Raw genomic sequence first — 24,572 nt, 5'->3', positions numbered from 1 at the left:
AAGAATTTCTTAATCACTTCTAGCTTTTTTCTTTTATAAATAACAACACTTTCTCAGAGTAAACTACAAAAGTATTTCCATAACCTACGATCCTATTACCCAGATTTAAAAATATATATAATAAGTATAAAATAGTGAAATATAATAATTAGGATACTCACATGATTGGAAAATTCAAACAGTATAGGAAAGTTAAAACGGGATCTGGGATTTGCTTTAAAATACAGTAATATGATCATCTCAAAAATCATATAGTCATCTCAGGAAATGCAGGAAAAGCATTTGACAAGATTCAACATCCGTTCATGATAAAAACTCTCAACAAAGTGGGATTCAGGGGAACATACCTCAGCATGATAAAAGTCATATACGTCGGGGCGCCTGGGTGGTGCAGTCGTTAAGCGTCTGCCTTCGGCTCAGGGCATGATCCCGGCGTTCGGGGATGAGTCCCACATCGGGCTCCTCCGCTGGGAGCCTGCTTCTTCCTCTCCCACTCCCCTGCTGTGTTCCCTCTCTCGCTGGCTGTCTCTGTCACATAAATAAATAAAATCTTTAAAAAAAAAAGTCATATACGTCAAACCTACAGCTAACATCATACTCAATGGTGAAAAGTGGAGAGCTTTTCCTCTAAGGTCAGAAACAAGAGAAGGATGTTTGTTCTTGCCACTTTTATTCAATGTAGTACTGGAAGTCCTAGCCACAGAAGTCAGGCAGGAAATAAAAGGCATCCAAATTGGTAAGGAAGAAGTAAAGCTTTCACTATTTGCAGATGACATAATACTATATCTAGAAAGCCTAAAAGCACCACCAAAAACTCTTAGAACTGATAAATGAACTTAGTAAAGCTGCAGGATACAAAATCAATATACAGAATTCTGTTGCATTTCTATACACTAATAACAAAGCAGCAGAAAGAGAAATTTAAGAAAACAACCCCATTTACAATTGTACACAAAATTATAAAATACTGAGGAATAACTTAACCAAGGAGGTGAAAGACCTGTACTCTGAAAACCATAGGAAACTGATGGAAGAAATTGAAGATGACATAAATAAATGGAAAGATAGTCCATGCTCATGGGCTGGGAGAACAAATATTGTTAAAATGTCCATACTTCCCAAAGCAATCTACAGATTTAATATAATCCCTATCAAAATATCAACCGCATTTTTCACAGAAGTAGAATAATCCTAAAATTAGTATGGAACCACAGAAGATCCCCAATAGCCAAAACAATCATGAAAAAGAACAAAATTGGAGGTATCACAATCCCAGATTTCAAGATATACTACAAAGCTGTAGTAATCTGAACAGTACGGTCCTGGCACAAAAACAGACACGTAGATCAATGGAACAGAACAAAGACCCAAGGGGAAAAAATCTGTGCTTATATGGTCAAGTAATCTATGACAAAGGAGGCAAGAATATGCAATGGAGAAAAGACAATCTCTCGATAACTGATGCTGGGACAACTGAATAGCTACATGCAGAAGAATGAAACTGGATCCCTTTTTACACCACACACAAAAACTCAACATGGATTAGAGATCTAAATGTGAGACCTGAAACCATAAAACTCTTGGAAGAAAACAAAGGCAGTGATCTCTTTGACACTAGCCTTAGCAACATTTTTCTAGATATGTCTCCTCGGGCAAGGGAAACAAAAGCAAAATAAAACAATTGGACTACACAAAATGAAAAGTTTTTGCACAAAGAAGGAAACCACCAAAAAACATGAAAAGGCAACTTAATGGGAGAAAATATTTGCGAGTGATATATCCAATAAGGCATTAATGTCCAAAATACATAAAGAATTTAAACAATTCAAAACCAAAAAACCCAAATAATCCAATTTAATTTTTTTTTAAGATTTTATTTATTCATTTGACAGAGAAATAGAGACAGCCAGCGAGAGAGGGAACACAAGCAGGGGGAGTGGGAGAGGAAGAAGCAGGCTCATAGTGGAAGAGCCTGACGTGGGGCTCGATCCCAGAACTCCAGGATCATGCCCTGAGCCGAAGGCAGATGCTTAACGACTGAGCCACCCAGGCGCCCCCAAATAATCCAATTTAAAAACGAGCAGAGGAACTGAAGAGACATTTTTCCAAAGAAGACATCCAGATGGCCAGCAGACACATGACAAGATGCTCAACATCACTCAGCATCAGGGAGATGCAAATCAAAACCACACTGAGGGAGCGCCTGGCTGGCTCAGTCGGCAGAGCGTGTGCCCTTGATCTTAGGGTTGTGTGTTTGAGCACCACATTGGGTATAGAGAGTACTTAAAAATAAAAATCTTAAAAAAAAACACACAACACATGAAGTATCACCTTACACCTGTCAGAATGGCTAAAATCAAAAAGACAAGAAATAGCAAGTCTTGGAGAGGATGTCGAGAAAAAGTAACCCTTGTGCACTGTTGGTGGAAATGTAAATTGGTGCAGCCACTCTGGAAAACCAGATGGAGTTTCCTTAAAAAATTAAAAATAGAACTACCATATGATCCAGTAATCCTACCACTGGGTACTTACCCAAAGAAAACAAAAACACTAATTTGAAAAGATATATGCACCCCTATGTTTATACCAGCATTATCTACAATATCTAAGATATGGAAGCAACTTAAGTGTCCACAGATAGATGAGTGGGTCTAGAAGAGTGGTACACACACACACACACACACACACACAGGAATATTATTCAGCCATAAAAAAAAGAATGAGATCCTTCTAAGGTACACACATTTTATTTATTTATTTTTTAAAGTAAGCTTTATGCCCAACATGGGGCTTGAACTTGTGACCCAACAATGGAATCGTTGACTCAGCAATCTTGAACTTTTGTAGAGTCACATGCTCTACAGACTGAGCCAGCCAGGGGCCCCAAGAATGAGATCCTGCCATTTGTGACAACATGGTTGGACCTAGAGGGTATAATCCTAAGTGAAATAAATCAGAGAAAGACAAATACTATATGATTTCATTTATATGTGGAATCTAAAATACAAAACAAACAAGACCAAAAACGGACTCTTAAATGCAGAGAACAAACTTCTAGTTACCAGAGGGGAGGGGGTAGGGAATGGGTGAAATAGATAAAGGGAACTAATTCGTACAAAAACTTAATAAATAAGTCATGCGGATGAGAAGTATAGCATAGGGAATGCAATCAATAATACTGTAGGATAGGGGCGCCTGGGTGGCTCAGTCTTAGGGCGTGATCCCGGCGTTCTGGGATCGAGCCCCACATCAGGCTCCTCCGCTGGGAGCCTGCTTCTTCCTCTCCCACTCTCCCTGCTTGCCTTCCTTCTCTCGCTGGCTGTCTCTCTCTGTCAAATAAATAAATAAAATCTTTAAAAATAATAATAATAATAATACTGTAGGATAAATAAGTAAAAATAAAATACAGTCATATCTCAGAGGTATTGTGGGTTTGGCTCCAGACTACACGATAAAGCAAATATTGCAAAAAGGCAAGTCAGATACATTCTCCAGTATCCCAGTACATACAAAAGTTATGTGTACACCATATTGTGGTCTATTAAGCATGCAATACATTATGTCTAAAACAAGAATGTACGTACCTTAGTTAAAAAATACTTTGTCGTGGGGCGCCTGGGTGGCTCAGTTTAGCATTCGACTCTTGCTTTCAGCTCAGGTCATGACCTCAGGGTTGTAAGATCGAGCCCCACTGGGCATAGAGCCTACTTAGGATTTTCTCTCTCCCTTTCCCTTTGACCCTACTCCCCCTAAAAAAATACTTTCTCGCTAAAAAGTGCTAACCATCACCTGAGCTTTCAGCAACTCTTAATCACCGATCACCATAACAAACAAGGAAAAAATGTCGAATATTGTGAGAATTACCAAAATGTGACACAAAGACACAAAGTGAAAAAATGCTGTTGGAAAAATGGTGCTTGATGCAACGTTGCCACAAACCTTCAACGCGTTAATTTAATAAAAGCAATTATCTGGGAAGCACAGTGAAGCAAAGGGCAATAAAAGGAGGGATGCCTGTACTAAAAAAAAAAAAAGTAGAAGGAAGGGAAGTAGGTGAAACAAGATTGGTGTAATGAAGGTAAGTGTTGAAGCTGAATGATGGGGACGTGGGAGCTTATGCACCTATTCTATTTTTTTGTACCCTTGAACATTTCCATTACGGAAAAAAATTGTTAAAGGGAAAAGCATGCACATTGTCTCTAAAGGTTGGGTCTTGAGAATATGGTGAGTAATGTTGGGGGAGCAGAAGAGCCACACATCAACATGGACACCTACGAACAGGGCGCAGCTCTTGCGTGTGCGGAATGCTGAGCTTTCGAACGCACGGTGGAACCAAACTGTGGGCAAGGGAAAGCAATGGGGATGGAGCATCCTGCTTGCTCTGGGAGCCAGGACACGTGAAGAATGACGGAGAGATCAGGGCACATTGAATCCTAAAGGGAGAGAACTTGAAGGGAACTGACTGGCGTCCAACATTGCAAGGCGGGTGCGAGGAAGGAGCTGAGGTGTCCGGCAGGCTGTGGGGCAGTGAACGTCACTGTAAGGCAGAAAGGGACCCAAAGGGTGGGGGCTTTCTCCTGCTGAGAGCCACCTCACTCTGTTGGGGCAACTGGAAAGGGTAGTCACCAGTAGAGAAGCTGTGAAAGAGAATCATCTCTGATCATCGATCTGAGCATTGAACGAGGAGACCTGCAGGGTCCCCGCCGACTCTGAGACCAGTGCTACTCATCTCTGTGGTCCACCGCTGCGTCTGGCTGGCGCTGCTTGCCGTGGGCAGCTCTCCTATCTCCTCTTACAAGCATTACTCTCTTTTCTTAGCTTCGTCTCTAACCAGGATTTACAACGTGCCACTTTAGGTAGTACTGTGATATGTGCTCTTCAAAGGGAAAATTGTTCTGTGAATTGGAGGTCCCTAAAGTGACTTGGAAATTACCCATGTGTATTTTGCACATGAAAAGTGCTCAGTTAAATACTTGTTGAATGAAGAATGACTGAATGAGCAGTGAACAATTAAACAGTACTAAACAGCAAGATGACTCTATATAAATGGTCCTCAGTTAAAGCCAGAGAGCCGTCACTCGTCACATTGAATTAGAGAGAGTCTGCAGGGAGAGCTGGGACTCTAGTAGAGCTAAGAGCAGGAACTTGACGAAAAGGATGTTCTTCAGGTTGGGATTTGGAAAGAGAAAAGAACGATTTTCAGGCTGTACCTGGGATGCACAGAGAATAGATTTGGCACTACCGCGATTTCAGGTGTCCTGAATAACGCTGTTAGCTAATAACAAAGCCACTAATCACCGATCTTGTCATTACTAATCTTAGAACAACTGTGTTATCGGAAGTGGCAAACAGCCATTGGAGAAAGTTTTCTTGTATTTTAGCATTTAGTGTGATTTTATTTTTCAGCATCGGTAATACACACAGGTCACCTGGCCAAGCTACAGACGCTCGACCTGAGCTATAATGACAGCATCTGTGATGCAGGATGGGCCGTCTTCTGCCAAAACGTGAGGTTCCTCAAAGAGTTGACTGAGCTGGATATTAGCCTCCGGCCATCAGCTTCTCGGGATTGCGGACAATGGTTTAGACACTTGCTATGTGCTGTCGCCAAACTTTCCAAGATCACGGAGATAGGAATGAAAAGATGGATCCTCCCCACTGCACAGGAGGAAGAGCTAGAACATTTTCACCAAGATCACAGACGCAGCATTCACTTTGACCTTGGTGAGTTTCAGTAAGCTGATTTCCCAAGGCTTAACTAAGCTATAAACCATTATCTAGAGAAGGAAAAGAGCATGGATGAATCTTAGTGTAATCAAAGGAGTATCAGCTTCTGGGCTGTTTAATGGGATTGATGTTACAAAAGCTTTATAAATATGTATATGGTAATCTAATATAAGTACAGCTTTACTTTCTAATGACAAGGATGATATGTTTCCATGGAGTGTCATTTATTTTGGATATATAGTTCCCTTTCTGTTTAGAAGGCCTGCCAAAAATGTTTAGATTCTAGTAACACATTTCCCTTTTTCTTGACCTGGAATTTTCTGTCTCTTCCCTTCCTGCATGATAAATGTTCTAAATATAAGTGTGAGGGTGTGTATGTGTGAGTGTGTGAAATTCTAATGTGAAAGGCACTGGCTATGATAGTTTCATGCTATCATTACTATTGTATGTGTCTTATGTACTGTATTTCCATTTTTGTCAGAAAGTATATCCTTCCAAGGTGTATTATTTTATGTTCCGGTGCTTTTTATCTCAGATATAAACCATGAACACCGATAATGATCACAGACATATAAATCATTGTAAAAAGTGGTCAAAACTTCCAAACCCAGTATCAAAAACACATCTTATTAAAATAAAGTAAAATCTTTTATTGTTAAAATAAAATAACATTAGCTCTGGGCATCTTTTGACATGGAATATTCTATGTAAAACCTATTTAATTCATTAATTAAAGTTTTTTGTCTTGCTCTAAGTGATTTTTGAAATTTTTGGTTACCTTTTACAGGAGCACGAAACTCATTGCACGGCAGAAGTATTTGTTTGCCCACACATTTCTATTCTGATACACTCTAAGCAAATTATGTTTGGTTTCTTGTTGCTTCACTAGTAATTTATACTGCAATTATTGCTTGAAAGACATGTTGAACTTGAAATCAATATTACTCCCAAAGGAAGTCACCAAGATGAGGAGCTTTGGGTGGTGTAGATGGGGATGTTTTAGGCAGTCGTGGTATTCTTCATTCTCTGGGCCTTCCCATGAATTCCATGAGCACCTATGCTCATGTGTTTCCGTGAACATATGCAAAGCCTATGAACAAGTAGCCAAAAACCGGAAACAGACCAATATCCTTCAATGGGGGAAGGGCTAAACAAACCATGGTACTAGGTGATACTACTCAACAACTAATTGATCCATGCAACAATGTGGATGGACTTTGAGTTATGTGGAGTAAAAAAAAAAACCAATCCCCAAAGGTTACACACTATGCCATTCCATTTGTCTGATATCCTTGAAATAACAAAATTATAGAGCTGGAGAAAAGTTTAGGGATCGGGAGATGGGGCAGACCGTAGATGTGTGTAAAAGGAATAGCACCTGGGAGATTTGTGGCTTACATGTGACAAAACCACATTGAACTGCACACACACTCATACACACACACGCACACAAGTGCACCTACAACCCATAGAATCTGAATAAGCTCGGTTGATGGCACCGGTATGACTTTTCTGGTTTTGGTGTCGTATTAGAGTTATGCAAGATGTCAACACTGAGGGAGGGAGAAGGGTGCATGGACCTCCATGTCCATTTCTTTGGAACTTCCTATGAGTCTCTATTTCAAAATTGAAAGTTTTAGGGGTGCCCGGCTGGCTTAGTCCAAAGAGCATATGACTCTTGATCTTGGGGTCATGAGTTCAAGCACCATGTTGGGGATAGAGGTTACTTAAATAAACTTAAGAAGTTTTAAAGTAGACAGGATAGTACAACGAACCTCCATTTACCTATCACATGCATCTACAATTATCAACTTATGGCCATTCCTGTTTCATTGGGATCCCTCACACTTACCTCTCCCTGATATTATTCTGCCACAGTTCCCAGGCATCATATCATTCAATCCATAAATATTTCAATAAAGTGAGAATCTTTATTTTTATACATAATCATGATTCTATGAATAATTTTAGGGTGGTAGGCATCTAATTCCTATATATTTTGCCTTCTTAATCCAACGGGGTTCATTACCTCAATTCATCATAGAATTATTTCTTATTTTTCTTTGCAGTTTTTCCTTTTACATCTTTTTTTCCTTTCTTATCTTTTGGAGAATTCTTTCCTTTCTTTAGCAAATTTTGCAGTTCTTCAAATCTCCCCAATCCTTTCCGGACCATTGTTCCACGCCACCATGCCTGAATCTGAAAACAAGATAAAGCCAAACAGTATCAGCTGGTATCACTCAGGATGGGGGATAGTTATCTCTTCATTCTGGTATGTAGCCTTAAAGATGTGAAGAATGGAATGTCACCAGAACTCTATGCCTTATTTTCTCTTGGCCAGCCATCCTGGCAAATGTGTAAAAAAATAAAAAATAAAAAAAAAAATCAGTGCTTTTATGTCCCAGTCACTGTTGTAGACTTTTAGGGAACAGCAGTCAAACGCCAATGTCCCAGGCCAACACAGGAATGTATGATTGGATAGATGGTAGTAAATGCCATGGAGACGACAGTGCACAGTAAGGGGAATCAGGAGGGCCTGCACCTGCCCTCCCCCTCGTCGCTGGACTGCTGGGCTCCTACCTACAGCAGCCCCCACTCCTTCCGAGATCCTATTCCTTCCCACCTCCTCAGGTGGTGGTAGGCTCTGAATCTCCCTGTGCCTCCCCACTTCTCTTGGAATAAAAGCTCAGGTCCTTACAACGGGCTTACAAGGCCCTATCTGATCTGCTCCCTTCCTCTTGCCCGCACGGACCTCTTTCCTCCTTCCCCTTGCTCACCTTGCTCCAGCTGTGCGGCCTGCTCACAGCCGGGCACACCAGGCACAACCCCAGCTCTTGGCCTTCGCTTTTGCTGCTGCTTCTGCCTAGAACACTCTTCCCAATATTCAGACGGCTTAACCTCCAGTACTTCAAGTATTCGCTCAATTGTCATGGCTGTGGACTGAACTCTCACCCCTCGTCCCCAACTCATATTAAAAGCCCTAACCCTCAATGTGATTGTCTTTGGAGATGGCTGGTGGCAGGTAATTAGGCTTGGATGTGGTCATGAAGGGGGGGTCTTCATGATGGGATTAGTGCCCTTATAAGAGACACCAGGTAACTTAGTCTTCTCTCTGTCTTGTGAGGGCACAGCAAGAAGACGGCGATGCGCGAGGCAGAAGAGAGCTCTCACCGGAGACCAACCACGCCCGCACCCTAATCCTGGACTTCTCGCCTCTAGAGCTGTGAGAAGATGTCTGCTGTTTGAGCCACCCAGTGTATGGGATACTGTTATGGTAGCCTGAGCTGACGAAGCCAGTCGTTTTTCTAATGAGGCCTACCCTGACCGTCTCATTTAAATCGAACCCCACCAACCCACCCAACACACACACACACACACACACACCCAACACACACACACACTTACTTCTGGCAATCTCAGTTCCCCTTAGCTTGAACTTTATTCCAATGCCACTTATTACTTTCTAACAGACTATATAATTTTATGTTTTATATTTCATGTTTTTATTTCTATCACACTACACTTTAAGCAATATGAGGACGGAAAACTTTGTTTTGTTCACTGATGTATTTCCAGTGGCTACAGCAGCGCCTGGCACATAGCAGAAGCTCAGTAAGTATTTGCTGAATGGAATGAGCAAATGAATGAATGAGGTGGCTGGGGGTGCTGTTTTAGATAAGGTGGACCAAGGGCAGGTATGAGGATATTTGAGCGGGGACTGAACTAAGTGAGGGCCGGAGTCTTGTCCATATCCGGGGGGAGCCTCTCTGGGCAGAGGGAGGAGCAGGCTTGGGCCTTGGGAAAACACGGAGGATCCGTTCGGGACATGAAAATGGCATGGAGGAGATGGGGAGTGAGAGCAGCCGTACAGGAGTCAGGTGGTGCTTTTCCAGGGGAACAGTATCGCCCTCTAGAGGCAGTCTAGACTTTTGCAGGGCTTTTTTGGTGTCTTGAAGTTGAGCAGTCTTCAACTGTGTGACACAAGCCGTCGTGCACAAAGACTTTCCCAGGTTGTGCACACTTGGGTAGTTTGCAGGCAACCCACTTCCAGAGCTTCACCTTTCACACGCACCCCTTCCTACAATGGATCTGCCGAGGAACCCAGCTGCTGGTTCTCCACTCCCACCTCTGCTTCACGGCTGCCCCTCAGGCACGCCTCTCAGCCCCCTGAATCTGACTAGGGTGTGTTGCCCTGGACTCCCAAAACCTCTGGGACACCACAAAAACCAGACAATACATAGTAGTACCAAAAAAAAAACAAAACATATGAACAAACAACAACATAACAAAGGCTCTTAAATACAGAGAGCTCTTGGTTGCCAGAGGGGAGGTGGGCGGGGAGATAGTGGAATAGGTAAAGGGGTGAAGAGGTACAAACTTCCAGTTATAAAGTAAGTAAGTCAGGGAGATGAGAAGTCCAGCATAAGGGAACATAGTCAATAATATTGTAATAATGTCGTATGGTGACAGATGGGGCCTGCACTTGGGGTGAGCACTGTGTGATGCACAGAATTGTCAAGTCATATGTGGTACACCTGAAACTAATATAAAATTGTATGTCCAATACTAAGAGACTAGCAGTATGATGTTGGCCCTTGGGACTAGGTAACCAGTTCTTTGGTAAGGCAAGTGGTTCCCAGCTCTTTGCCTTCAAGAAAATCGAAAGAAGACCAGTTGATTTGCCAGCCAAGAGCCCGGCCTCTGATTTTTGGGGATATAAATCTGGAAGAAGTTCAGAGATGTGTGAAGCATTACCATTTAAAACAAAATAATATAGGCACACACACACAGAGGCCTCCTCCATTCTTGTCAACTTATCTATGTAAGCAAGGTTTCTCAGCGCTTCATCTGTAAAATGAAAAATAGAACCGATGTCAACTCTGTCTCATTCTAGCAATAAGTAACATTTATGCAGGGATATATAAACTATGGGGGGCAGTCTCTCATTTGTGTATGTATTTTCCCCAAATCCTCTAGGGCAAATAATTAAATTAAAATATTAAATTAAATACCAAAAATTTTAATGGATTTTATAGTGTTTTGGTCAATTTTATACCACTAATAATTGCAATATGACTTAATCCAGGACATTATGGTCACAGAAAAAAAATTTAATTTTAGAACTTAACTTGTATAAATATTTGTGTTGCCTGAAAGTATGAAAAGTGATCTATAAATGACTTAAAATTATACATATAAAACATTAAGCTCAATTCTTAGGGGAAAGTGAAATAGAAATACATGTTCAAGAAGAAAAAGAAAGGATAGAAAATTTCTGTCTATGGGGTGGGTGGGTGGCTCAAGTCTGACTGGTGATTTCGGCTCAGGTCACAATCTCATGGGTTGTGGGATTGAGACCGGCTCTGTGCTCAGCATGGAGTCACTTAAGAGAGACTTTCTCCTGCTTCCTCTGCCCCTCCCCCACTCAGACGGTGCACGCTCTCAATCTCAAATAAATCCTAAAAAAAAAAAAAAATTCTGCCTATAAAATAAGAGCTTGCTCAAGTATTTTGTAAGTTGATGTGACTGACATATCAAATCCCATAATGGTATTTAGATTCCACTGGGCACATTTAAAATACTGATCTAAGAGCTCTATTTTAAGATGTCAATATTTTAAAAAAAGTAAATCCTTTGCAATAATTTTAAACTTAGTGGGAAAAGAATTTAAATATCAGTTTCAAACTGTGCAAGAGGGTACATGGTTTTTCAAAATACTTTAAGGAAGTATCCAAAAAGTATTATTTTCATTCTTCCAGTGTAGCCATTCTTGAGTATATACATATTAATATAAATTACTTTCCTTTCTCCTTTATGTTGCAGCTCAGGCATTCTTTTCATTTGTTAAAATTATGGGTTTTGGTAGGTTATGTTATCTGAGTTTAATTTCAGAAGAGTAAAGAAGGTATCACATACTATTTATCGTAAAAGAGAGGGCGTTAGGTTTGACATGGGGGAGGGCCCCTGCCAGAGGAGGGTCTTGCAAAGCAAAGACTGACTCTTGCTTCAGATGAAAAAGAGAATCACAGATTTCAGTAGAGTAGTGATAACTTCCCACCTGTGTTTTAACGGCACTGGTCTGATGCTAAGTGGAGGGTACACGTATGGGGAGCGGGTGCGGAAGTGGGGATGCTATTGGAGGACCAAGGTGGCCGTCAGGGTGTGGGAAATGGGGGCGTGGACCAGCTGCATGGAATACTGCCTGAAGTGGACACTGGCCTGGCCTGGCTGGGGCACCCTATCATCTGCATGAGCTAGGTGGGCAAGAAGGCCATGACAAGGTTCTTTGCCCCCCCTCCCTTTTAAAGGCTCTTTGCCCTTTGATCCTAGTTCGTGGCAGAGCAGAACTCTGGTCTCCACAGCCCCGCTCCATAAATACTTTCATTTCTAATTCTTCGGCCTGACCTTAGTGACTTTGTGAATATAAGCTTTTCGGCCCAGTGACTACTCCAAGAATTTTAGACTGCTTTGGGATTGGAAGTTTGGCTTTCTTTTGCCTGTTTGTTGTCTTCTTATCTGACAAAGAGTTGAAGAACGAAAATGCAAAAATGCTAAGATGATGCTCAAAGATCCTGTTGCTTGTTTCTGAGGATATAAAGGAAATAAGAGGGCCTACTCTCGACGAGGACCAGGTATAGATGTGTAAAGAGCCACCCCGGAATGGTCTGTGATAGGTTTGTGTTTACCACCGGCCCTTCTCCAGAGCAACTGTGAACGTGCTACCCAGAATTTTTGCTGATTTTACCTTTGTTGCCATTATCTTCATGTTTCTTTTTTTCTTAAAGTTCGCCCATATAGCCTGGATGCCTTCAGCACACACTTCTCTTGGGGGGTCCTCTAGGGGGTTGTCCACCAGCGTCAAAACCTTGAGATTCACCAGACTATCCAAATTCTCTGGAAGACAGGTGATCAAGTTGTCCTCAAGCAGTAATTCTTTCAAAGCTGAAACAATTTGTTTTTAATGATAGATTTATCTTAAGAAGCAGCAAAGTTAACATGTGCATTCTTTAGTCCAGTTACTGTGAAACGTGTGTCTCCTGCTGTGTTGTGTAACAAAAGACACAGATTTAAGGAGGCAAACCAAGTTCTCTTCCTTATAACAATTCAAAGTTGTTGGAGCCAGTGTGTATAAGTATTAGAGACAGAAAAATAGTACACACGAAAACAATCTGACAATGTTTCAGTCCTCCAGGGACCAAGGACAGGATGAGAATGTATGGTCGGGAGCATGACTAAGGAGTACTGCACGCGACCCTCGGCCCTAATCTATAGCAAAAAACATTGTTTTATTTGGTCCCACTAAAAGCTCAGCACAAGGCTGTCACGTGGATGGATAAACTGACACATGTACAAATAAAGAATGGTTTAGCCTAGTGCAAAATGTTTGGGTGTTTAAATATGGATCATATATGATTCTTCATGCCAATCTTACAGCTCCAAAAGTCCTCCCTTGCTGATTTCACCACTCTGGGTCAACACTTTTCCTTTTATTCCAGTGACTTCAGTGACCTAATGCAAACTTGCTGCGGGACCCCCAACTCCAAATTCTGGCATGTAGTAGGTAGGTAGTAAAGTATGGTTGGTGGTATAATGATTATATGGACGAATGCTAATTCTCTCAGTAGTTGCTATTTACTTCTCTATTCAATTCCCAACAAACAATCTCACTGCCTGTGTACTATTCAGGCCCCCGGCCTTCCCTGTCTCACTAGTGAGACTTGCGAGGAGGTAATGGGGTAGGGCTAAGCTCTCTAAACATGGAGATTGGTCTTTAGTGAATGGAGGAGAGGGAAAGTGCTGGCCTCACACTCCACTAGGCTGAGGATCTACTAAGATTCCTCACCTTGTGCTTGGCAAATGGAATCTGGAAGTTGCTTAAGCCGGTTGTGGCGACAGTCCAGAATTTCCAGGTTAGGCATTGATCCCAAGGATGTGGGCAGGTACTCCAGATGATTATTCTCTATGTACAGCTCTTTAAGACTCTGAAAAACAGCAGCGTAGACCATAATGATCCTTACATTGATAAAAGAATTAAAATAAGCAGCATCACTGGTGAGTTCCCATACTCTTTCAGTGGGGGATGCCGTGGATTGGAATCAAGGGAAAACATACTTATTTAAAGAACCATCATCAAAACATAAAATTATTTTTGGGTAAAACCATTAGACATGGTTCCCATCTATGAAGGGAAAAGAAAACACGAAATCTAGCATTTGTTCACATGAACTTTACGGAAAAATAATTGTGATAATGTAACTATATATTATCATTTGCTCCCTTTCAACAGCTGACTATCTGCAGCAGTTGCTATAGAACTGAAACTGCATCAAGTATCAATCTAACATCGTCCGGGTTTGAAGTGGTAAAAATGTGCAGATAATGAGTTAGCTATTTTCAAATCCGCTGTCATGTTTGCATCTCACGCGAAGATTTCAGAGAGTGTTGCATGGCCTGTCAAGGAGCCAGATGACGGGAAGAATTCTGAACGCAGGGCAAAGCAATGGAGAATCAGGAACAGGACCTCTGTGTCACAGGTGAGAAGTACCCGTGCTACACACGCTGTCGCTCAGCTCCGCGATGGGGGGCTAGTGAGACTGCAGGACTACAAACACGGAAAAAATCTCATATGCATACATTAAGACACAGGGCACGGCTACTTTGAATGAAGCTATCTTGTTGCTTTGTTGGGATTTAGCCCATGGGTGTGGACCCATCTCCACAGGAACCGGGGACAATGTTAAATATACCCTGATTTGCCTGCCATCCTGCAGGGAGGGAGGTCACCTTGACCCATCCAAAATGCAGGCTCCTAGCCATGTCACCGGTATGATACTTCAACTTCAAAATAGTACGATTTTCAGGGGCCTCTTCCAAAAAGGTAGAAATCGAATGGAAAGCGGTGTGGCTCAATTTCTGCAAATAAAACATGCCAAACCGCACTGTGGAAAGGAGTGTGGCGTGTCACAGCCTCTTGGCTATATTCTTTGAGGATGGATCCAGGGGTTCAGGAAAACAGTGTTAGAACAACTGCTTGTTCGGGGTTGGAAATCTAGCACGGATGATTCCACAGGCAGCCCACGGGACACCACCGTGTTTTCTCAGTATCAGCAGACGTACGCAATCGGTGGGCACGTACTGCTTTGTCCACTCACCTGGGGAAGCTTACCTGTAGTTTACTAATGTGTTCTGGCATAGAGGTGAACTTGGCTCCCTGGTCTTGCCCAATGTATAATTTCTCTAAAGACTCTAAAGGAAGGATTTCTTCTGGAAATGAAAGGAACTGATTTCCTGTTAATCCAAGCATCTTCAGCTTTGAAAGTGAGCCGAAGTCTGACGGCAACTAGAAGTATTCCAAAAAGATAAGTTTCAGGTCAAGGTTATTTTAAACAGTAAGATAATAAATGGGGTTTTTTAGTTTTGAGGTAGAGCAATTGAGCAATTCCTGCTGATGAGAAGCTGGCACACGTTTGCACACAGTATTTGTATCTGCAGATCGAAGTCCGGAGCCCCACTCTTTCCCGGAGCCTCTCTGCGCTTCGCTTTCAGGCACTGCTTTAAATTAAAGCAATTTTTTACCTACTTTATGGCAAGTTGTTGAACTGTCGTGTAGCAAATGTGTGACACGACTGAAAAAGTACTCAAGCTTTCAGTGTGATTTCGCAACTATAATATTAATAAGTTCAGTTATTGGAACGGATCAATTTAGGAACATGACCCCTCAAAACTTCAGCTGATATCTCAGTTGGGGGCACCTGGGTGCCTCAGTTGGTTAAGCATCTGCCTTTGGCTCAGGTCATGATCCCAAGGTCCTGGGGTCGAGTCCCACATCAGGCTCCCAACTCAGTGGGGAGTCTGCTTCTCCCTCTCCCTCTGCTCCTCCTTCCTCTCTCCCTCCCTCCCTCTCTCAAATAAACTTTTAAAAATGTTAAAAAAAAAAATCTCAGTTGGAAGCAAACAATGAAGACTATCGTGGTTTTATCCTGCCATATTCTTCCGCCAATGAACACCAAGGCTTATGTGCCCTTTGAGGTATTGGGTAGCCATTTCCCAGACTCCCAGACTGTCCAGGAATGGAAGGCCATCGGAAGGTCATCTATTCTAATCCTTGAACAGGGTGGTTGAATATATTCCACAGCTAGCCATCCAGCATACATTTAAATACCATCTCCTGGAATGAAAACTCATTACCTGGATGGAGACCTCTAATCATCGGATTTCCTTCTTCTGTCAAGCCAAAATTTATGTCACTATTATGTTCACCTATTGGTCTCTTTCTGGCCCTCTGGAACCACATGGAAAAATCTCATTCTTAAAATGTGTGACAGTCTCCCTATTGATTACGTTACAGAGACACCTAGTTTCTTGTAGGGGGAAAAAAAGCCCAGCTATATATCTCAACGGCTTCATAACTCACTTTGAACCACCTTCTTTTGTCTGACTTTACTCCTAACAGGGAAAGCATTCCCCACAGTTGCCTGTCCTAAACCCGGGGTTCTCCTCCACCCATTCCTCTCTTCTTCATGAGAATGGTTACGGTTCAGCTCAGCGTGATCTCTCCATAGATGGGGGAATAGATAAATAATTGCGGAGTAGCCAAAAGTAAGCCCCCTAGAGGGATAACATAACAGTAGGTCTCACACACCTGCAATCTTTCTTTTCTTTTTCTTTCTTTTTCTTTCTTTCTTTCTTTCTTTCTTTCTTTCTTTCTTTCTTTCTTTCTTTCTTTCTTTCTTTCAAGATTTTATTTATTTATTTGACAGAGAGACAGCCAGCGAGAGAAGGAACACAAGCAAGGGGGAGTGGGAGAGGAAGAAGCAGGCTCCCAGCGGAGGAGCCCGATGAGGGGCTCGGTCCCAGGAGTCCGGGATCACGCCCTGAGCTGAAGGGAGACGCTTAACGACTGAGCCACCCAGGCACCCCCCCTTCAATCTTTTCTCTTTATTGTGTAGGGTGAGGGCTCATCTTCCTAAAAGTGCTATAAAATGTTTATAGTTTTATTTATTTTTTAATCAGAGCAAGTCAGTCTCCAGAGAAACTCATGTTTAAGCTTTCCTTCTTGGCTATTTCAAAATTCTTCATCAGGCACTTGGATCCCTTTAATACCAAGCACCTGCATCTGTGTAGTCCAAATAATAGGAAAAGGTTTTTCACGCTAACTGCTTCATTACAACCTATAATGTCCCTCTTGCTGCTGTTCAGTTAGCTCACAGGTTTAGCTTTTCTTTTTCAAAGCACATTGAATGTTTAAAGATTTTTTTGCAGGATATTCAAGATTCAATAATGAATGCCATCACAGTCACATTAAAGTGTCGCGGGAATAAATCTGGCTGTACAGAAAAGCTGCAGGGCGTCAAAGGAGGACAATCACTATGGATGCGCGAACTGCTGCAGTCATTCTGAGGCTGAGTCGTCCCTTTACAGAAATGACCATACAAATAAAATCCATCTAGATACACACTGGAAGTCAGCTCCTTTTGCATCCACCTGGACAGAAAAAGCTGCTGGCCAGGCTCCACGAGCCAGAAACCCATCAGGTAAGTGTTTGGGATAGGAGAGGTAAGGAGCCGGCTTAAAAGCCATGTGTCTAATACAGAGAAATGCACTGGGAGGTCACTGGAGGGATTAGCATAATAGGTAATGAGGGAAGGAGACAAAAAAACACAGAAACACCATCATAAGAACTGAAGAATAACAAGCAATGGTACTTAGAGATTTTCACATTCCATATACTAATATTGAACACGTCCACATTTCAGCGCAGCTTGACTTGCGGCCAAACCTGGTATTGGATGAGGCTTATCCTTGTTAAGATGCCCTCCGTGTGTGATTCCGTCCTCTATTCTGATCTCTGAAAATGTCTCACAGGAAAGGATTAGGGATCATTCAGGACTCACCAAGAATGAAGTGAATGTGTTATTCTTCCCAAGGGCACTTTAGATTTTGAGCCTTTCACTCCCAGTGTAGAATTGGACGGACTTTGTCCGCTGGGAAAGGAATTTCTTACCTCAGTGCTGGAAGAGCTGGGGGGATGGGCAGAGGGCCTCTGATAAACCTCTAACCCCCCCTCCCCCCCCCCCCGCCATGGGTTGCTACCTAAGTAGAGATTAAGCCCTAGATTCTCTTCCTAAATCCTAAATTACCATCAGAATGGTTACTTCCTGAAAGGCAGTTTTAAAACTACAGCAACTAGAAAAAACAACAACAGCGCCCCCCACAGAGTTCTACATTAAAAATCGAGTAAAAGATTAAACAAAAACAAAAACACCCCCAACAAACCTTTAGGGCCTAGGATTAGTATAAAGTATGGTGAGCACAGGAGATCCATGTCCATGTCCAGAAAAGCAGACTATTATTTGATTACAGTCGTGGATTTCCAAATCTCCTGATTTCTCCCTCTGAAGTTGTAACAGAACTAACTGTTCTTTTTAATTTTCAAAAACTAAAAATAAAAAAAAAAAACACACGTGCAGGCACCATCCAAACCTTTTGTTAATAAACAAAATGAAATGTGTCAACTATACTTAAATAAAAATAATTTTCGAATAAATAAAATGAAATGCTGCAATCAAAACCGAGCTCCCCTGTGATCCCCCCCTTTTTTTTAAGATTTTATTTATTTGACAGAGAGAGAGAGGCAGCGAGAGAGGGAACACAAGCAGGGGGAGTGGGAGAGGGAGAAGCAGGCTTCCCACTGAGCGGGGAGCTTGATGGGGGCTCAATCCCAGGACCCTGGGATCATGACCTGAGCTGAAGGCAGACGCTTAATGACTGAGCCACCCAGGCGTCCCCTCTGTGATCCCCTCCTCATTTCCTTGACTTCCCTCCCCTTCCCAGAGGCAGCCACTGTTAAGAATTTGGCGAGTTCTTTTTCTAGTTCATATTTTTTATACTTTTATTACATATATATTAATATCCACAAAGTATGTGTTGTGTGCGTATGTATGTAGTTTTGTGTGATTAAGAATTTATGAATGGTGTCAGGTTCTGCAACTTGGTGTCTTCCTTTTTAATAAATGTAATTTTGAGGTCTCGCTGCCCTGGCACGTAGTGCTCCAGTTCACCTAAATTACTGTATAGTTTTTAATTTTATGAATATAGCCATCTGTTTGCTCGTTGCTCTGCTGACATTTGGCTGTCTCCCATACTTGCTGTCAACGGTGCTATGCTGAACATTTTTGAACACGCCACCCTGCACACATGGGAGAGAGTTTCTTTAGGGACTGTTTTTGCAGTTCCCCCCGAGTGCAACATTAAGGCCTGAGGTTGTAGGTGTCAGAAAAACACCTGCCGTGTGAGGAACCCCCATTAGGAGCTGGTCTTGGGTCAGAATAGAGACTCCGGGGCCCAGCCGCTCTGGGAGGGAAGGCGGCTCTGTCTCGTACAGGGGTGTGGCCTCAGCAAGTCAGTTAAGGTCCCTGCGCCTCGTTTTCCCATGTATCACTGAGGATAACAGCACCCACATCAAAACGAGCACATCAACCCCAGCTCAGGGCAGCAAAAGCCCTTGACAGCACAGTGACAGCCAGGAAGGGAATCAGTACCTGCCATATCTTATTATCATCCAGCGCCAGGACTTCCAGGTTCTTCAGCGCGCTGATCTCCAGCGGACAGCGTTCCAGAAGGTTCTGGCTGAGATCCAGGAAGCGCAAGGTGCCCAGGCGCCGGAAGGAGCGACGCAGCCCCCGTAGGCCTGTGTTGCCGAGGTACAGCAGGTGCACGGAGGTCCACCTGCAGATGAGCCGCGGCACCTTCTCCAGGGGGTTGCCGCTCAGCCCGATCTCCGTCATCCCGGTCAGCTCCGCCAGGGTGTGCGGGAGCGAGTGCAGGCGGTTGTAGGACAGATCCAGCACCGACAGTCGGCTGCAGCGGCCCAGCGACTCGGGGAGAACGGGCAGGCTGTTGTAAGCTACATAGAACTTCTGCAGCCTTGTCAGGTTCCCGATCGCCTCCGGGATGACAGTTAGTTTGTTCTCATCCAGGTCAATGATCTCCAGGTCGCAGAGAACACAGAGCTCCGCAGGGAAAACCTCGAACTGGTTCTGCTTCAGGTAGATCTCCCTCAGTTTGGTCTGGTTCTCGATTTCCTTGGGCAGAGATTTCAGGTCGTTGCCGGACAGCCCGAGCAGCTCGAGATGGTGCAGGAGCTTGCAAAGGCCGCTGGGGATCTCGGCCAGGCCGGTGCGGTAGAGGCGCAGCTCGCGCAGCCGCCGCAGGCCGCCGAGCGCCGGGAGGGACGAGCTCAGGAGCGGGTTGTGGCTCAGGTCCAGGCCCTCCAGGCTGCTCAGCCCGCCCAGCTCCCGGCCCAGCGCGCTCAGCTTGTTCCCGTTCAGGTAGAGGATCCGGACGTTCTTCAAACGCTGGATACCCCGGGGGATTGCTTCAATCTGGTTGTTCTCCAGATGCGCCTCTTCTAGTTCTTCTAATTCTAAGATCTCCGATGGAATGGTAGTCAAGCTCTGATTAGAAGCATCGATGAAAAATGTTCTGCCGGAGGCCTGTTGTGGACCACCTTTTGGATGAATTTTCGATGCACGGCCTACTGATTTTATGTCATTTGACATTGTGTTGACGGAAAGGTCGAGTATTCAAAATCGGAAATATTGGGAAAACAGAAAATCCGTTTACTTGCCGTGAGACTCCATATCCTTAAGAGAGAGAAAATTTAAGTTTAGTTGACTGAATCGAGGGCTTGACATTCTAACGCGGCATGAGATGTAGGTTTTTGTGTTTCCTGCTGGGAGATGAATTCAAATATAGGCTTCTCCTAATAGGTTGACTTCTATGAAAAGAAAAAAGATCGTCTCATTTCAGTTTTTTTAAAAAGTCCCTATCCTGATTCTATTTCCAGGTAGAATGGAGAAGATTGCAAAAGATTGCTCTTTCCATAAACACTAACGGAGCCCTAGGAAAAAATAATATTTTAAAATATTGTGTGTTTTTTTTTCTTGAAGCCACCAGAGAAGTGTGGATGCAAAGAAGGCCAAGCGCGTAAAGTTCTAGAGACGGACTACCGCTTCCTAAGTAGGGAGAGACCAGTGGGCACTTTGATGCCTGGTGGCATTTTCAACTTTGGGACCTGGCAGGCAGAGAAGCTGCCATATGCTCCGGGAAAGGAACTTCTGAGACAAGGAGGGACCAGCCAAACTTTGTCAAGCCGGGTATGCACACCCCGGGGGAGTAGCATGGAAGGGCCTCGGCTGCAGAGCCGGGTCCCCCCATAGACGGGGGCGACTCAGTGGCCTAGGAAAAGTTGCAGGCTAGCTGAAAGACCAGAGAGAGCTTGTGGTCTTAGATCCCTACGCCTGGCTGCGGGCCGGGCCTTAAATCTCTAAGCAAGAGATCTGAAATCGCTCCAACTGAAATGAACTACAGCAGCAACCTAGAAAGAAATTAAATGAGAATAAATCATGTCCATGGATTAGAACACTCAGTGTTCAGAGGTTAATATATTCCCCAAACTGATCTTTTGGTTCAGTACAACTTCAATCAAAATCTCAATAGGCTTTTTTCTTTCTTTCTTGGTAGATGTTAACGAGCTGATTCTAAAATTTATATGAAAATGCAAAGAATGGAAAATTGCAAAAGACAATCTTGAATAATAACAAAATTGGCAGACTTGCACTACTGCATTCATAAATCTTATAAATCTAAGATGTTAATATTGTGTCACAGAAGACTAAGACCTGGGTCGTTAACATACGCGCACACCCCCCACAGCCTAGGAAGGAAGGCAGAGAAGATGAGGTGGTGTTGGCCTGGTTGATTGCTGCATCTTTGACTTGGCTTCTAGATGGGGGCTTTCCTGCTGGAGTACTGGGCCTCTGCTCCCACACCGAGCCTGGGCCCCAGATGGGGGGGATGTGCTTCCAGCCCCCACTTACTATTACTGCGCCTGGCCGCCCAACAGTATGTGGCTTAGATCCTCATGGCTCTATGCCTAGCCTCCAGCAGAGTTCTGGGACAGTGTTGCTCTCTGTTATTTAAAGAAAGGAAAAGACTTATCATTGATTAAATTATATCTAGAATAAGTTGTCTCCAGGATTTCTCATTTGATCATTAGATTGATTTAATGCTGTTCAGTCCTGTAGGATAAAATTTCCCGCATCCTGAATATAAACTACTGACAATGCTGAAGACCCCTAGACAATTCATAGTGTGCAGACTAAGGCCATAGTAGAAATGAAAATAGAGAACACTCGGGACACTGTATGCTCTAAGCTTCACTTAAGCTGATGTACACGTAACCCTCACTAGAACCCTAAGAAGCAGGCACCATTACGATCTGTTTTACAGAGACAGAAACTAACCAAAAAGGCTTTCCTCAGAACCTAGTAGGAAGTGGGGGCAGGAGCGTAGAATTTGTTTTAACCCCGCTGAGGATATTAACATCATTTGTTTACAGGAAGCCTGCTTTTTGTCAAAGTCCGGCTTGGGTGTGAGCATTCAGGCTTGATTTTCTTTTGCGGCCTTCCAGCAGAGTCATCTGGGGAAGATGCTTGCCGACTAGCTGCCTGATTAGGGTTAACACAGGTGTGTCTGGGCTTTCAGACACATAAAAGAACTTATTTCTCCTAACGTTCGTCGGTTCCACCATGAGACCTGCCTAGAATGTCTGAATGTCTGTGTACATATGTTATCTCGCCAGAATCATATATCCCACATGTGTCTGGAACCGATTTGATGGCCTCTGAAAGCTACATATACTGTATATCCATTAACAGACTTAATAAAAGGAGGTCGTAAAGTCAGATTTGCAACAGCTTGGCCAGTAATTCAGCCACAGTAAATAAGAACAGAGAAGATGGATTCCTTATTGGTTATTTTTTTCATAAGGATTGCTACCGCAGCGTGGTCAGATGAACTTGTTACAACCCAGTATTACTGTGGAATTTCTAAGGGTAGTGACTGTTGTGTCATTTCAAGGACTCAGCGTTTGAATCGTTTAATGATTAGCCCTTTTTTGTGTCATTTTAATGCCTGAGAAAACCATTTAAGAAAATGGCCAACCTTCTTAAATTTATATCAAGTGTTGACACTTTTGTTTCCAAGTCTGTTTACACACCAACTGCATAGACAAGACTAGGGTCCTGAGGTTAACATGGCTCTCTCTGATAGCAGAAATAACCATCTCTAGTTAAAATCATTTCAAGATTTTACTTAAAGCTTCACCCGAGATCTTCTCCCTCTAACACAGACAAGCCAAAAGCCTCCATATACCTAGGATGGAGAACCATGTGATGGTAATGGTAACACCCTTTGCTTTGATAAACATTTCTGGGACACTAAAATCCCAGGAAAAATTTTTAAGTCTCCTCTCAAGTAATACTGAGATGAAGACCCATATAAACTTCAGACTTGAGTGGAAAGCTTTTATAATCAAGCAACTTTAGATTTTTGGCAGGGGCAAGGGAGAATCTACACAGCTCAGCCAATAATAAAGACAAGATTCTGGGTGTGATGTTGTGATATAATAATTAATATATATTTGGTCTTTGTTCCCAAGTTCCTGATACAAGAGCTTCTAAAACCTTTAGTATTTTTCCGAGGGGTTGGAGAGGATCATCTTTTGGTATTCATAAGAGACCCCATTCAACCACACCTGAGTCCCTACTGATAATGAGCTCTGAAAAGTTTTGTAGAGTGAAGAGGCTTCCAAGGACGGGTCCAGTGACTCTGGCCTTTGAAAACCTCAGATCAGTCAGCTGAAGATTAAAGAGGCCTTAGAGAAACATTCGCTTCCCAGAATTGTTAGCTGTGTGGCATGGTGTTCCCCCCTTCCCGTTGTCACCAAATTGATCTGAAACAGCTTCTCAGGACATGTTTTCCTTAAATAGACTCGTACGGGCATCTCACCCGTTGTCAAAAACGTTTCTGCCTTTCATTCCTCTACATGTACCACCAAACTATAGATCTATTAATTCCTACGCAAAACCTCTTTTTTTCTCTTAGAATGTGGTTTTTCAAATTATTGTCTTGCACGATGAATAAGAAGGTTTGAGGTGCTATTCCATTACTAATCCCTGTTACTTTCTTGTCTCGTCAGATAAGAAAAATGTAAACTTTTCAGACCACTCACTTTTTTCCATGGGAAATCAGTTCTTTGATAACACTAATTTTCCCAGCTGCGTATTTAGTACCTAAACACGCATGCATGAGCAATGCCAGAAGTCAGCGCTTAAGATACTCGTCGGAAAATTCAACCCGGAATTTGCTCTGACACTTCCTAGCAGCCCGGTTGAGCCCTCTGGTGGTTGGGGAAGAATAGGTAATGGGTGGGTTAAATATTAATTCTCCCAGATCCTATGAGTTCGCTCTCCATGTTAGCAGGAAACGACTTACCTAGGTCCTATTTTGTGTTTTCTCAAGACGGGAGGATCGTAATGAGATCATAATTAAACCTCGTGCTGTTGGCTTTTTAAATAAGTACAATAAAAGAAACATTTGAAAAATATTTCTGAATTTTCTATAAAACTATAGTCAAAGACCTGTCTAGTAAGTTACTTATATAAAGATACACCTATTAAACCTTCCTACTGTAAGGTGCCAGAGAAATGTAAATGCTGCCTTTTATTGAAGAATGGGGACTACATATCCTCATGTATTCTCTTTGGTTCTGACGTCTAGAAAGCTGAGATTCAAGTTAGACTTCCATTCTGGGTTCTTGATACATAAGCACCCAGTGAATCCACTTAAGTTTCCTTGAAGCCAGCTCAGCGACACGTCTCCCCCACCTCCCTAACCGCCCCTGCCCCCAATCAGGGATTCTCAAGGGGAGTGTTTTTAAAATTACCTCCCTCCTTTGTCTGGAAATCATTGGATTAATAAACAATATACTGATGGAAATG

General features: G+C 42.9%; 2 protein-coding genes across 2 annotated transcripts in view; one reads left to right on the top strand and one right to left on the bottom strand.

The window, feature by feature from the left end:
* LRRC31 (leucine rich repeat containing 31) overlaps positions 1-7,023 on the top strand; it is a 29,544-nt gene extending 22,521 nt beyond the window's left edge. The window contains 1 exon segment of the mRNA XM_045788618.2: positions 5,407-7,023. Coding sequence (XP_045644574.2) covers positions 5,407-5,762 — 356 coding nt within the window. The 3' untranslated portion in view covers positions 5,763-7,023.
* A 461-nt stretch (positions 7,024-7,484) lies between these two features.
* Positions 7,485-20,288, bottom strand: LRRIQ4 (leucine rich repeats and IQ motif containing 4). The gene is made up of 5 exons (XM_045788742.2): positions 19,269-20,288; positions 14,894-15,067; positions 13,571-13,709; positions 12,473-12,669; positions 7,485-7,926 (listed from the first exon to the last, which is right to left on the bottom strand). Exons 1-5 carry the CDS (start codon positions 20,286-20,288, stop codon positions 7,774-7,776), a joined length of 1,683 nt encoding a protein of 560 aa, XP_045644698.1. The 3' UTR covers positions 7,485-7,773.
* Between the last annotated feature and the right edge of the window lie 4,284 nt (positions 20,289-24,572).

Source organism: Ursus americanus, chromosome 4 (genome assembly GCF_024610735.1).
Source record: "Ursus americanus isolate L20-20 chromosome 4, mUrsAme1.1.p, whole genome shotgun sequence".
In the NCBI taxonomy this organism is placed as follows: domain Eukaryota; kingdom Metazoa; phylum Chordata; class Mammalia; order Carnivora; family Ursidae; genus Ursus; species Ursus americanus.
Note: the sequence above shows the minus strand (reverse complement) of the source record. Positions and strands in the feature narration are given on the sequence as shown.

Coding starts and splice junctions, on each gene's coding strand:
- LRRIQ4 (XM_045788742.2), bottom strand. CDS start 20,288: ATGTCAAATGACATAAAATCAGTAGGCCGTGCATCGAAAATTCATCCA. Junction 13,710..14,893: donor AACACATTAGTAAACTACAG/GTAAGCTTCCCC, acceptor GCTGTTTTTCAG/AGTCTTAAAGAGCTGTACAT. Junction 7,927..12,472: donor TGAAGATAATGGCAACAAAG/GTAAAATCAGCA, acceptor TCTTGTTTTCAG/ATTCAGGCATGGTGGCGTGG.